This window comes from Engystomops pustulosus, chromosome 2 (genome assembly GCF_040894005.1).
Source record: "Engystomops pustulosus chromosome 2, aEngPut4.maternal, whole genome shotgun sequence".
Classification (NCBI taxonomy): Eukaryota; Metazoa; Chordata; class Amphibia; order Anura; family Leptodactylidae; genus Engystomops; species Engystomops pustulosus.
The window spans coordinates 89255532-89270000 of record NC_092412.1 but is presented as its reverse complement, the minus strand read 5'-3'; the positions used below and the strand labels follow the sequence as shown (position 1 = coordinate 89270000).

The 14469-nt window shown below is 44.8% G+C and overlaps 1 protein-coding gene across 5 annotated transcripts in view; it reads left to right on the top strand.

The window, feature by feature from the left end:
• The first annotated feature begins 4697 nt into the window (after positions 1–4697).
• The window catches only part of DOCK9 (dedicator of cytokinesis 9), a 164046-nt gene continuing 154274 nt past the window's right edge, over positions 4698–14469 (top strand). For all 5 annotated transcript variants that reach the window (XM_072135481.1, XM_072135488.1, XM_072135476.1 and 2 more), the window contains exon 1: positions 4698–5102. In XM_072135481.1, coding sequence (XP_071991582.1) covers positions 4980–5102 — 123 coding nt within the window. In that variant the 5' untranslated portion in view covers positions 4698–4979. The remainder of the gene's footprint in view (positions 5103–14469) is intronic.

Below are 14469 nucleotides of genomic sequence, written 5' to 3'. Positions count from 1 at the left end.
ACTATGACAGATGGCCAGAACACACAGTCCAGCAAATAGATAGACATTTGTTTGAAGCAGTTAGATTTAGGAAATGTGTTCTTTCACAAGATACTATTGAACAAATAACTTTGAAAAATGTCTTTCACACAGCAATAACGACTCAGTTGCTGCTTCAATGATAAGACATACAGGGTGTAACAAAAAGGTAGTAAACGTGGAATATCTTGCTAAGTACACATCGGATCAAAAAGCAAAAAATACCAAATATACAGTATACCAAATTCAGCCTTACCCCACATTGAGCAACTGTCAAATCTCAAATGCGGACCCCCAATTATTTATTGCATATTTGGATTCCCTTGGAAACATTACAAAGATTCAATCTACGAATCAAGTCATTTTCATTGACAGATGGTGCTGTAATTGCTGAAAATCAAAATGGGTAAAAAAATTGTTCAAAACTGGAAATATCTTGAGAAATATATATGGGATCTAAAAAAATTGTGACAAATATTTCTTAAAAATGTATCCAATGATACTAAAGTTGACCCTGTATGTTCACCCCCAGGGTGAGGTGGAAATCACATTTTTTATGTAGAAGCGTGATTAGCTTATGTCTCCTCCACTCTGAAGATAGGGATTTTTCTCAATGCCTACAAAGTTTTTGAATATCACATGCTCTACATTAAAGGGGTCTTCCCACAAAGACAAGTTTCTTATATGTACTCAGGATAACAAAATAACACATTCTCTAATTCACTGTTATTAACAAAAATCCAGCATTTCACAGATATAAGTCCAACCTGTCTCTATCAGTCCTGGTGTACACAATTTCAGTTGCCCCTAGATACGACCCTTTAACTTCTGACCAAGGCCGGCGGCGCAGGTGGCGTTTTGAACCCATTTTTGGGCCGTTTTTAAGAAGTCCATTAAAAACCTCATGGGTTTTGAAAAGTCATCCGTTTTTGATAGTTTTTTCCAATCATATTAATGAGGATAATTGGAAAACGGACAAAAACACGCAAGTGTTTTTTTTTTTAACGGACTGCTTAAAAAACGGCCCAAAAACGGGTTAAAATACCACTTGTGCCTCCGGCCTTAGGGTCAGGCTGCCATCTTGGATTCCTGTGTGATGGAGATAAGTTTCTCTGTCTCTGGACTGTAGCCCGGACCACCTGTAGTACTGCAGGGAGCTCACTCACTGCTGCATACTGAGACACCGAATTTGAGTTACTGAGATGGCTGTAGGAGCAGCATGGGGACAAATACAAACTACACACAGATAAGTTGTTTATCTGGGGAGACACAGCAGGAAGGCAGAGCAGATCTAGTGTGTTGTGGAATAGCATATATGTAGCAGAGCTGACTGTGTCATTATGTGCAATAGGAATCTAATCATCTCATCTGTGATCCATTTCATCTCTCTCTCTATGTGTCAGATACTACGGTAGTACAATGTTCAGAAGCTAAATGAAATTGTATATAAACCACTTGTCTGCTCACAGAACTATATGGATCATAATGGGGCAGATTAATTTACCACTCCCTGCGCGCTTCCTGAGGTGCGTTTCCCGACTATTTCCGTTTTGCACTGGATTTAACAGGGGTTTTTGGCGCAAGCGATCGGATAACCTGACTGATTTGGACTAAGCGTAGGATTTAAAGGGAACCTACCACCACATATCTTCCTATAAAGGTAGTTCAGGTGGTAGGTACATCTATAGGCCTTGAGGATAGCCCTTTTAAAGGAAACCTACCACTTTGAAATGGTCATTATGACCCACACTAACCTGCACATTAGGCGATATTTTAGTTAGTCAAATAACGAAGGATTATAACACTAGATTGTGTACTTTGCTAATAACCCACTTGGCGCTTGACTCTACCTCACAGCACTTGGGCATTAGCATACTAGGGGAGGCATGCAGAGTGCCGTCCCCGCCTCCCCCTACCCTCCATTGTTCGCTCCTGAGAGCCGGTGATATCACCGAGCCCTCAGGAGCATTAGAGCATGCGCATCGCCGGCTCACATGGCGGCTGCGCATGCTATCGCGAGGAGACCGCAGTAGTCTCACCGCTGTCGTCACGAGACTTCGGCGACAGTAGGCACAGCCGCCATGTGAGCCGGTGATGCGCATGCTCTAATGCTCCTGAGGGCTCGGTGACTGGCAAAGTACACAATCTAGTGTAATAATCCTTACAAATCGTCATTTGAAAATATGTGCCTGCACCAGCTTATCTCGCCTTAAGTGTAGGTTAGTGTGGGACGTAATGACCATTTCAAAGTGGTAGGTTTCCTTTAAGGGCTAATCCTCACGTCCCCTGTATCTTTTGCTAACTTTTATCACTGAAATATGTTAATTTTCTTAAGCGGCTACTGGAGTGTGGAGTAGACGGAGCTGAGGCTCCATGCCCCAGTAGCCTCTTTGTTCCTCCTACCAAAAATTTTTGGCGCACAACTACTAGGAGCCCAACTCTGCACATGCACAGTTGCTCCGGCTTCGGGCCTGCTGTTCTGCACATATGGCAGAATTCTCGGACCAGGGCACGCAGCTATGAGGAGCTGTGCGTCGAACTATTTTGGTAAGAGGAACAAAGAGGCTACTGGGGCGTGGAGTAGCCGTGCCATGTAGCCTCAGATCCAGCTACTCCACGCCCCAGTAGCCGCTTAAGAAAATTTAATAAAAGTTAGCAAAAGGTACAGGGGACATGAGGATTAGCCCTTAAAAGGGCTATCCTCACATCCTATAGAAGTACCTACCATCCGATCTACCTTTATAGGTAGATATGTGGTAGTAGGTTCCCTTTAAAGGAAACATACCACTTGAAGTGGATCGGGTAAGTAAATGTGCCCACTGTGTCTGGTTAGAGAGTTCCCACCAACACTCTGGAATTTTACACTGACCATCACTGAGTGACAGGAGCTAAAACAGCAATAACACTTTATAAAATTGTGAAGGAAAGGGTTCAAAATGATCTTTATTGTCTTAACATCACTAGAAATTGCAATTTGAGAATTTAATTTCATGGGAAAGCCCCTTTAAATGCTCGACTTTGCTCGAATGCTCAAGGTATGTACCAAGTATTTACCATTTATCAATGTTTTTGCACACATTTAGATTTTTGGCAATTACATCTCCATCTGTCACCAAAGTTGTAAAACATGGAGGTCAAATCAATTTAATTTTTCCTTGGAAAAAATGAATCTGAAATAAAAAATAGGGGTTCCCATTTAATATTGAGGGCCGAGCTTGATGCTTAAAGGGAACCTGTCACCGGGAGACCTATTTTTAGCACTCACCCAGTCCCCACAGAGCATAGTACATACACTGCCAAAGTGTTTTTGCATTAAAAATTGCTTTTACAGAAAAAAAGATATGTTATATTGTACCTTTCATTAGCATGTGCTGTGTGACTAGGCAGTTGCCTTTTGGGAGGGGCTGGAAAGGAGCAGTTTCCCCCCACCCTTGGGGAACAGCTTCTCCATGTGACCTTTTCAAATATATGAAAACACCCATCACTTGGCTTAGTAACGCCCCCTGCTCCTCTACAGCCAATCCCGAGTGTGGGGAGTTATTCATATATTTGAAAAGGTCACATGTTTCCCAAGGGTGGGGGGAACTGCTCCTTTCCAGCCCCTCCCATTGGGCAACTACCTAGTCACACAGCACATGCTAATGAAAGGTACAATATAACATATCTTTTTTCTGTAAAACCAATTTTTTATACAAAAACACTTTGGCAGTGTATGTACTATGCTCTGTGGGGACTGGGGGAGTGCTAAAAATGGGTCTCCTGGTGACAGGTTCCCTTTAAGTTTTTCTGCTCAGAAAATCGGTAAATAATACTCTTACTTGTTTGTGCGAAAAAAAGTTGGTGCAGACTTCGAGAGCAACGCAGGGTGCGCCGTATTAATGAAGACCATGCGCCAGTATTCAATAATCTGGAGCAACCTGCACATTAGTGTAACTGCACACAATACAGTTTGTACTACTTTTGAGAATTGTGGCTAAGTGTGTATATCATGTTTTAAGAGCTTTACTGCTTTTTATATGAAGGCGGTTTGCAGTAATCTCTTCTTTCCGATAAACCATAGTGTTATTCAGTTGCAGAAAAATTTGCTACAAATTTGCTGTGTGTGAATTCGACCTAATGGAAGCAATTGCTGTGTCTCTGTGTGCTACAATATGGGAACTCAGGACTCAGACCATAGAAAATGTGTAAGAGCTGGCAGCAGGCTGACGTCTGCCGGGCCCCTGAGGGAATTGCTCAGCACAATGGCACAACCTGCCTACAGCTACGTATGGCACAAGAGCCGTACGTCACGACACCTCCCAATGGAGAGAGAGGTGTCTGCCGTGCAGCACATAGGGATGACTGGGAGGGTCACACCGCGCTGACAGACAGGGATAGAGGCGTTAGTAAGCGCAAATGGAGCCGCCCACATGGCCGGCGCCATTTTTCATTTGGGAAAGCATTATCTGTTAAACAGCCCTGACAGCTTATGGAAAGCAGAAGACATTCAATTAGCGATGCATGTTATGGCATACTACGATGCACATTTAAGTTAAACGCTAAAACAAATAAATAAAGGAAACGGTGTCCGAAGTAAAGATGGCCGCCAAGACATCACCTACTGCCCACATACGCCATCACAACAAGCGCACGTCACAGGGGGGAGAGGTTAGCACTTGACAGCGACGCGCGCACCCGAACCACGCCCCTTGGAATAGAATATTGACACAGAGTGAGGCGCGCACATGTGAGGTGCAAGCCCAGTGCGTGGTCCGAACGTTCCCCGGGAATTCCGTGTGGGCCGGCGGGGGCGCGCCTTCCATTCTGTGCAGAGTGCAGCGCCCGGGATGAGCGGTTCCGCCATACAGCAGCTCTCAGATGTGCACTTGGCATAAGTGGGATCGTCCAGGGGAGGCTGCTCACCCTGCTGCTCTATGTCCACCCCGGTACATGATTGAGCTGATACACCTCCGCCTGCTGCCATGTCTTCTCATCACTCCATACACCCAGAGACTCGCAAGTTCACCCGGGCGCTCAGCAAGCCAGGTACTGCGGCGGAGCTCCGGCAGAGCGTCTCCGAGGTGGTGAGAAGCTCCGTCCTTCTGGTGAGTGTCAGGTGTGGGGGTTTTTCTGGGAGCGGTGGGGTCAGCATCACGTGGGGGGACAAGGAACATGGCCAGTGCCCTGTCGTGCTGCCTAGAGGGGGGCGCCGTGCCCTGTCGTGCTGCCTAGAGGGGGGCGCCGTGCCCTGTCGTGCTGCCTAGAGGGGGGCGCCGTGCCCTGTCGTGCTGCCTAGAGGGGGGCGCCGTGCCCTGTCGTGCTGCCTAGAGGGGGGCGCCGTGCCCTGTCGTGCTGCCTAGAGGGGGGCGCCGTGCCCTGTCGTGCTGCCTAGAGGGGGGCGCCGTGCCCTGTCGTGCTGCCTAGAGGGGGGCGCCGTGCCCTGTCGTGCTGCCTAGAGGGGGGCGCCGTGCCCTGTCGTGCTGCCTAGAGGGGGGCGCCGTGCCCTGTCGTGCTGCCTAGAGGGGGGCGCCGTGCCCTGTCGTGCTGCCTAGAGGGGGGCGCCGTGCCCTGTCGTGCTGCCTAGAGGGGGGCGCCGTGCCCTGTCGTGCTGCCTAGAGGGGGGCGCCGTGCCCTGTCGTGCTGCCTAGAGGGGGGCGCCGTGCCCTGTCGTGCTGCCTAGAGGGGGGCGCCGTGCCCTGTCGTGCTGCCTAGAGGGGGGCGCCGTGCCCTGTCGTGCTGCCTAGAGGGGGGCGCCGTGCCCTGTCGTGCTGCCTAGAGGGGGGCGCCGTGCCCTGTCGTGCTGCCTAGAGGGGGGCGCCGTGCCCTGTTATAACATACTGGAGAGAGCTGATAGCCTGGCAGGGGCAGGTATATCACTCCTACCAGGGAACCCTCTAACCCTAGTTTACCCAGGTAGTTTGGGAGGTTCAGCTGTATGGCACTTTATAACTGGGTATCTGGATAGTCCCATCCACAAACACTTTGTGAGGACAATACATATTCTGAGATGTCCTTTATTATCCACTATGTTCCTGACAGTTTGGACATGGCATGGGTGGCATACTCTGCCCAAGGTCCTGTTGCAAAATTGTATCTACTTCCCACCATTCTATTCACTTGTATATTGTAACACGTTTCCAGCTTATAATGGATATAGATTCCAAACCACCATGACACCAGTGGTCCTGCATGCTCTCTGGCTGGTTGTTCAGTGTCTGCTGGTCCCAAATTGACTACTGGCCTGGCTGGAGCCATCAGTATATGATGGAGCTTATTTGAGACCCTGTTGATTACAGCCCTGTATTGACTGCATCGGAGCACTTTCCCTACCTTCTACTGTGTGAGATTATGAGGCTGAGGGAGCAGGGGGAGTGGGCGACATACTACTGCATAATCTAACAGCCTGTGGAGAAAGAGTACTGAGGGGCTCTGGTAACACCCCTTTATTACATTACAGAAACCATTGGTGTCCAATGTACCTTATTGAGGGTAATGGGGACCATCTAATTTTTATTATGGCACCCCCATTCTACAAGGTGTCATATTAATGTTATGTTATCTATTGCAGCATTGGATTGTTTTTGTGGTTATATGGGGTCTAGTTGGTCCTGTCAGGGCAGCTCTACAGTCCTCGCAGACTTTGCTTCACCTTTACAATGATTGCATTCATTATGTTGCTTTCCCTTAATGTGGGTTTGTGGTGAGTGGGGACTTTCTGTGGACACTCGCTACTTTATGACTGTAGGATTGCTTTCCTAAACGAGTCTTTCCTTCAAGTTACAATCTGTGGATAAGCGGGAAGTGTCAAACGTGATGTGTGAGTACTGCTGGATTGTGTGGGAATTTACAAGGTTCCGCTTTTTACTTGTCATGGGCTTATTAGGCTGCTTGCTGTTACTTTGAACACACGGCAGCAGCAATATGAGGGATGTGTGTGTACATGCTGGAATTTGTCATATCCAGAGCCTCAGGAACCCTCATATCCTGTCACTACCTCATTGTATTGTGAAAAATGCAACTAGGTGAACAAGTCAAACCCCGCATGGTACTATAGTATGTGTTATGTGATGGTTGTCTTATATGTCATTTAGAGGTTAGGTGTCATATCCATGTCAGATATCAAATGATAAAAACGGTCAGCCATCCCCGAGCTGTACCTGTATGAATCATAATGGCCCTGTATGCTGCTAATGGATTGGTACCTGCAACACATTTCTTAAACACAATACACTTTTAAAGGAAACCTACCACTTGAAGTGGCAGGTTTCCGATGGCAATACCGGGCACCAGCTCAGGGTGAGCTGGTGCCGGAGCTTATTTTAGTTAGTGTTTTAAACCGCGGTATCGCGGTTTAAAACACTTTTTAAACTTTATAGCCGGCGCAGGCAGGTACGCGCTCGGCGCTTACCGTGCGCGCGGCTACATAGGAAGTGAATGAGAGCCGCGTGCACGGTAAGCGCCGAGCACGTACCTCCCTGCGCCGGCTATACAGTTTAAACCGCGGTTTAAAACACTAACTAACACTAACCCTGAGCTGGTGCCCGGTATTGCCATCGGAAACCTGCCACTTCAAGTGGTAGGTTTCCTTTAAGGACATCCACCATTATATTTACAGATGTCCCAAACTTCCTCCTATTGCCTTTCAGGGGAGGACATTCGCATTGTTTAAAAAAAAAAAAACTCTTTATAAACATATTAATTGATAATACTTCCTTAATATAGCATACAGATTACGCAGTGCTGCATAGCGCTCGTCAAAACAGTCCTTTATCGGCAATAGGACTCACAATCTAATCAACCTACCAGTATGTTTTGGAGTGTGGTAGGAAACCGGAGGACCCCAAGAAAACCCACACAAACACAGAGAGAACATACAAACTATTTGCAGATGTTGAAATGGATGGGATTCATATGATTCATAGGCGCTTAGGGCTACGTCATCCTATAGCCCAGTGGTGGCGAACCTATGGCACGGGTGCCAGAGGTGGCACTCGGAGCCATTTCTGTGGGCACTCAGCCCAGGACAGACTTCACCAGATAGGACCAAATCCACAAAATCTTCCTGCAGTCCCAGGCAAGAGATGCTGCTTTCAGCTATATTTTACAGCTGTTTGGAACTGTATGAAAATTGAGAAGGTGTTGAAAGAACTGCAATATCTGTGGAGGTCCTCCTGCTCGACTCACCATTCTTCCTCTACTGAGAGACCCTGGAGAGAAGCTACAATGTCTGAGTCTGAATTTGCCCTTCTTTTTTCAATTGTATTGGTTTCTTCAGGGGGCCAATACGATTGGAAGAACAGGTAGCAATAAATTACTGCTTAAAATGCCATGTTGGCACTTAAATAAGTGGATTTTTGTTGTAGTTTGGGGACTCTGTCTCCTCCAAAAGTTTCGCCATCACTGCTCCGCCTGCTGCTAATATATACACGCCCCCTCCACGGTCATGACGCTTGGCCCTGCCCTCTGTTCCGCTGATGTCACGTTTGGTGGGCTGGGACCTGTGCCATAAACACAGGGGGGCGGCAAGCATATATTAGAAGGTGGAGCCTACAGTTCATTTAAATAGCTTTATAGAGTCTCTTAGGACAGTGCCAATGTCCCAGGATTTCATTAAAGCGAGATCATCTCCTGACAGGAGGGATGAGCAAGTAAGTTTGGGACATCTACTATCAGTAAATCTTTAACAAAGTACATATTTTTGCTTTATCTCTGTGAAAAATCCCATGTGCTCTAAACTTATGGTTAAAACCCCATGTCCCAGCTGCATCCATGTTTCCCCTTCTGTTAAGATTTCTGTTTGTTGTCATTCCCATGTTCTTATGTTAAATGAGTTGTCCAGAAATCCTTATACATTAATTCTATTAATTCTGTTTCCAGGTTAGTTTAATGCAGGTTTTGTAGGCGTAGATTTGGAATGATGGAGCCGCGAGTAAGTGCGGTCCTAGGATCTTACTCCTTGCACCTTAAAGGGAACCTGTCACCAGGAGACCCATTTTAGCACTCCCTCAGTCCCCACAGAACATAGTACATACACTGCCAAAGTGTTTTTGTATTAAAAATAGGTTTTACAGAAAAAAAAGATATGTTATATTGTACCTTTCATTAGCATCTGCTGTGTGACTAGGCAGTTGCCCAATGGGAGGGGCTGGAAAGGAGCAGTTCCCCCCCACCCTTGGGAAACATGTGACCTTTTCAAATATATGAATAACTCCCCACACTCGGGATTGGCTGTAGAGCAGCAGGGGGCGTCGCTAAGCCAAGTGATGGGTGTTTTCTTATATTTGAAAAGGTCACATGGAGAAGCTGTTTCCCAAGGTTGGGGGGGGGACTGCTCCTTTCCAGCCCCTCTCATTTGGTAACTGCCTTGTCACACAGCAGATGCTAATGAAAGGTACAATATAACATATCTTTTTTTTCTGTAAAACCAATTTTTTTATACAAAAACACTTTGACAGTGTATGTACTATGTTCTGTGGGGACTGGGGGAGTGCTAAAAATGGGTCTCCTGGTGACAGGTTCCCTTTAAATCTCAGAACGGTTTGGAGCGTGTCAGTTCATTTTGGTTCAGTGAATAAATACGCGTGTGGGGGGGGGGGGGATTTATCTTACGCCGGCGCTTGTGCAATGAAATCCTTGGTCCCTGCCTCTTGATGTATCTGCTGGCAGGGATACGCAGCATATATTTCTAAAGCAGGTCCTACTTGATGTGGAAATATACACAGTATGTAAACTTGCAGGAACATGCCGGCCCGGCGCCCCCCTCTATTTTTATTGCAGATTGAGCTGCAGTTTTTTGACACATAGCTTATTGTCAATTCTATCTTTTCCAGTGGGTAGAAACTAAATAAATTGATGTCTTCCTAAGGCCCTTTGCCCATGAGCGTTTTTCTTCTACGAGTCTTATACCATCTATCATCGCATTACTTTCGCTAAACTTTGACACATAGCTGTTCAATAGTTTTTTACACCCATCAATTTTGCGATGCATCCGGAGTAAAGCTTGTCCTTCTTTGATGCGATTCTGAGGGGGAAAAAATGGCAATTCAAGTCTATGGGTGCTCTAAAAAAATGACAGCAATAGGACGCATCATAGTGCAGTCAGTTTTTCCCGCGCAGGTTTCCAGGAAGTAGCTGAGAAAGAATCTACCACAGGTGATTTGTGCAAAAAAAAACAAAAAACGCATTGTTGCCCTCGGACTGAACGCTGAATGATCTATGAAACACTGACCAAACTCGCACGATTTTCTTTGAGCAAAGTCAAATGATTTTCAACATATTTGGATGCCAAGGGACATAATACTGATCCTACTCCTCTATATACACTTCTGCAAAAGCAGAATGGAGGATATTATATAATAGGAGAGAATATAAAAGTGAATTCATCAGATGATAGAAAATAATAGGATTTCCTCAATGCATCACTACTATGCTATATGTACATATATTCCTCAAATCATGTACTGTTCTGTAGACCTGCTAGTTTGCCCATGAAAGAATGTTCTCAAATTTTAACTCCCTAGTGGTGTTTACACAATAAAGATCTTTTTTTTTTTTTTCTTTTTTTAACCCCCTTACTTTACAATTGTATTCAATGATGGTCAGTGTTGGGCGGGACTCTCTAGGCAGACACTGCATGATTCCTCTGTGGTGTGAGATGCTGTGTGCTGACAATGTGCTTAGATATTCAGGGTTTATCTACACTTTTTTTATTTAGCTTCTGTACATTCTTCTAGTATCTGACACAAAAAAAAAGAAATGCGACAGATCAGAGATGAGTTGATGAGTTCCATGAGATAGATATAAAACACAATGACACTCTCAGATCTAACTCGCCTAAAACACATAGTCAGCATTGCTATATGCCTCCTTCCTGAATAAAGACCTTATCTGTCTGTAGCTAGCACGAAGTCTCTGCACGAAGCTGTCTGCTGGCGAGAGGTGCTTGTGTCTGAGCTGGTCTTGTAATGCAGGGGGGAGGGGCAGGAGGCAGAGGGCAATGCAGCAGTGCAAACTAGAGAAGCCATTCATGAGAAGAATCCAACAATGGTCAAAAGATTGACAATCGTATCCAGGGAGAACCAAAATAGTAGAAAAAAATAGAGACAGGCTGGAATTGTATCTTTGAAATGCTGCTTTTTTGTGAATTGGGATAACAAAATAAAACATTCTCCGAGTGTATGTAAGCATTTTTGTTTCCCCTATATTGTTTTTTTTCTTTCTCCACTTTTCAAGGGTGCTGGTGGGCAGAATGGCTATAAAATGTGGTATGTTGTAATCATTCTACATTGTGAAAGCTAATACCAAGGGGATTTTTCATATAGACTCTAAAACAAAGACTTTCCTTTTGTGTAGTTCCTGTAAGTTTCTATGTAGTATCTAACACCACAGATTTCCTACCAATAATAACAAGAAGTAATGGAACAATCTCATCTTCATGTATACTTCCCTCCCTAAACATTGAGGAAGAATTAATGGGATTTCCTGGATGACATTATTTTCTACCTCATATACTAGTAGCTAAAGTGAAAATGTCATTGAGGCAATTTCCAATTGTAAGGTTACCCTGTAATGTGGCATACATAGGTTGTAAAGAGGACTGGAACTGAGCTTCTAAGACAGCGACTTTGTAGATATGTTTCTTTTTTTAGTTTAGCTGCTTGCTCTATATTTAATGTTTTTATACTATTCTTTGCTTTGTGTGGTGGCATTATGTACCTAAAGAAAATGTCTTCCCCAAAGTGACCGTGGTGGCTGACCACCTTTTACTCCCAGATTACATCTGGTGTTATTTTAGGACTCAATCCTTTGTAACATAGGTCACTACTCTACTTCATAGAATACTTGTCACTTAGTTCATAGCAGAAGTAATGGGGTGACTTGGATATATAACACAATAACCCGCAGCACACAAGTGACTTACCTCAGCAATGGCGTGCTTTGTGTGCGCGGCTCTTTGCCAAGGCCAAGGATTTGCTGCAACAGTGACCTGCTGACCCTACAGGAGCTTTGGCAGTCAGCACTTGGCCCGCAGTGTTTGCAATTCTACAATGTTTTAAGGGGTCTTCTGAGTTACCCACAAACAAATGACATTGTCCAATCTGCGTCGTCGGGACACGACAAACCCAGCAATGTAAGAATATATTGAGAGACTGTCCTGGAATGTCATGTTTCTATGGGTATGTTTTGCGCTGTACTGTTTCTTATTAAGACTATGTACAAGTGTGTACTGTTGTCGGGGTGCAAACAACAAATGGTCCATGTATCATCCGTTTTTCCAGTTGGGCTAGCCTCTCGTGAGGAGTCACATGATTGTGTAGTATCTGTTTTTTTTTACATTGCCATAGACCTCTACGGGAAAGCCTGAGTCTTAGAGGAAACCTACCACCACAGAACAGCCTATTAAGGTAGATCCGGTGGTAGCTGCATCTAACGTCTGTAAGCATAGCCCTTTTTAGGGCTAAGCCTTTACTCTATCCTTTTTTTAATCTTTTAAGGGTCATATGCACATTTTCTAAAGAGGCTACTGGGGCGTGGAGTAGCCAGAGCTGAGGCTACACGGCGCTTCTACTCCACACGCCAGTAGCCTCTTTGATCCTCCTACCTAGACAAAGATGATTGTAAATTAGGCGCACCTACATTCTCTTAAAATTATGCAAATTGGCAGCAGGGGCTCCTGGCTGCATATCTGTTAATTAATCTTGGTGCCCCTCAGGCTCAAAATTTCTATAAGCCTTTTTTTTTTTTTGTAAAAACAAGGGCATCAGGAGCTAAAATAGGATGGTACACCCCAGAATGTCAGTTTGCTTGATTTACAATCCTTTATCCTGTTGGTAGATGTCCTTTAATGACAATGTAGAATATTTTGTATATTCACCAAAGGTTCCTCTGAAAAAGTACTTATTTTAGGACCCTCGAACCTTTTTATACATAAAACCATAGATTGCAAAGTAGGTGTCCTTTTGTTTTTCTGGTGATTGTATATCCTACATTTCAGAAGCTAGCACTTTCTGTATAATGTTTATAAAAGTGAAAGTATTACACCTCTAAAAGGCGCTAATAGGAAGCTCCCATGCGTAGGCGTCTATAACTATTCAAGACGTCTGCCAACTTGAGATGATGCAGAGCAGAACTCCATAAACACTGCATACCAGGTATAGCTACTTGGCATTTACAGGCACCACTATTACTTTTGTTGCTGGGGATTATTTCATTCATGTTCATGGGTAGTGGAATAGCTTCTGTACACAGGGTTGTATATTAGTATTAAAGGGAACCTGTCCTTGGGGAGGGCATTTTTTATCTGATGACAAGTTCCAATAACCTTTTTCTATGTTGATTTTAAAAATTGCCTTTATCAGCAGTCTAGACAATTGCTCTGCTTTATAAAACGTTATTTCATATTACCTGACTCTGTCAGCAGCGTGTGTGGCTAGGTCCCGGGGAAGGGTGTAGGGGGCAGGTCGAACAGCTCCTGTCTCCTTGTCAATACTTCCACTTCCCTCAGTCCCTCCTGGCAGAGATGCTGGTAATGCAGAGGTCGCCCTTACCGTACTTTTTTCAAGAAGGGTATTCAGCAATACATATAAATAACTCGTAGGCATATACAGTTTTAAGAGAATTACAGATACGACCTAAAACAGTACTACTCCTTCTTTCTAGCAAAACAGGGCACTGGATCATACTATGACTACAGTTCCCTTATATACAAGACTATTAGCTGTGGCTTTGAAGCCACGTGTAGCACTGTATATATAAATATTGCACCACTTTTATTATATACAGTATTTAACATTATTAACACACATAATGGCTCACACTGCCTAAGGTGCTTGCGCCAGTTTTCTGTCAGACTTTGCACGTTCTTTTCAGTACAAGCTGCTTGCACATGTCCGCGCCACATACTCTTTTGTGTCGTGGCTTTACTGTTCACAAATGTCTGCTCTGAAGAGGGCGTTCCGGTGCTCAGTTGGACCGTGCGACACATTTATCTTGCAAAATCTGACAGAAATGTGTTGCACTCTCTCAGGGCGCATAGTACACACTGCACTGCTTTTAGTAAATGTGGGCAAATCCATATAATCCACTCTATCCACTCTAAAATGTGTATAACCATGTGGATAAAACTGATGAAAAATCATGAAAGAGCCGCCCACACAACCACAGGAAAGGTTATGAGTGTCCCTAACCCTTTTTCTGAGCGTTTACACTTCTCACAGCTGAGGGTTTGCTACAATTTTCAAGGAGAAGTAAATAAATTGGGTATTTAGGATACAATGGTAACAAACCCACAGATGTTCTAGGGATGAGTATTTGCAGAGGTGTAATCAATGGCGAATGGCTCACCCGTTGCTCCAGCTCAGTCTGTTGCACACTGAACCGCTGCACAGCTCACACTGATAGAACAGCGACACCAACAACCTAGGATGGGCCATAGAGGGAAGGTTGAAGCTGCAGGTACCGAGACCACCAGCC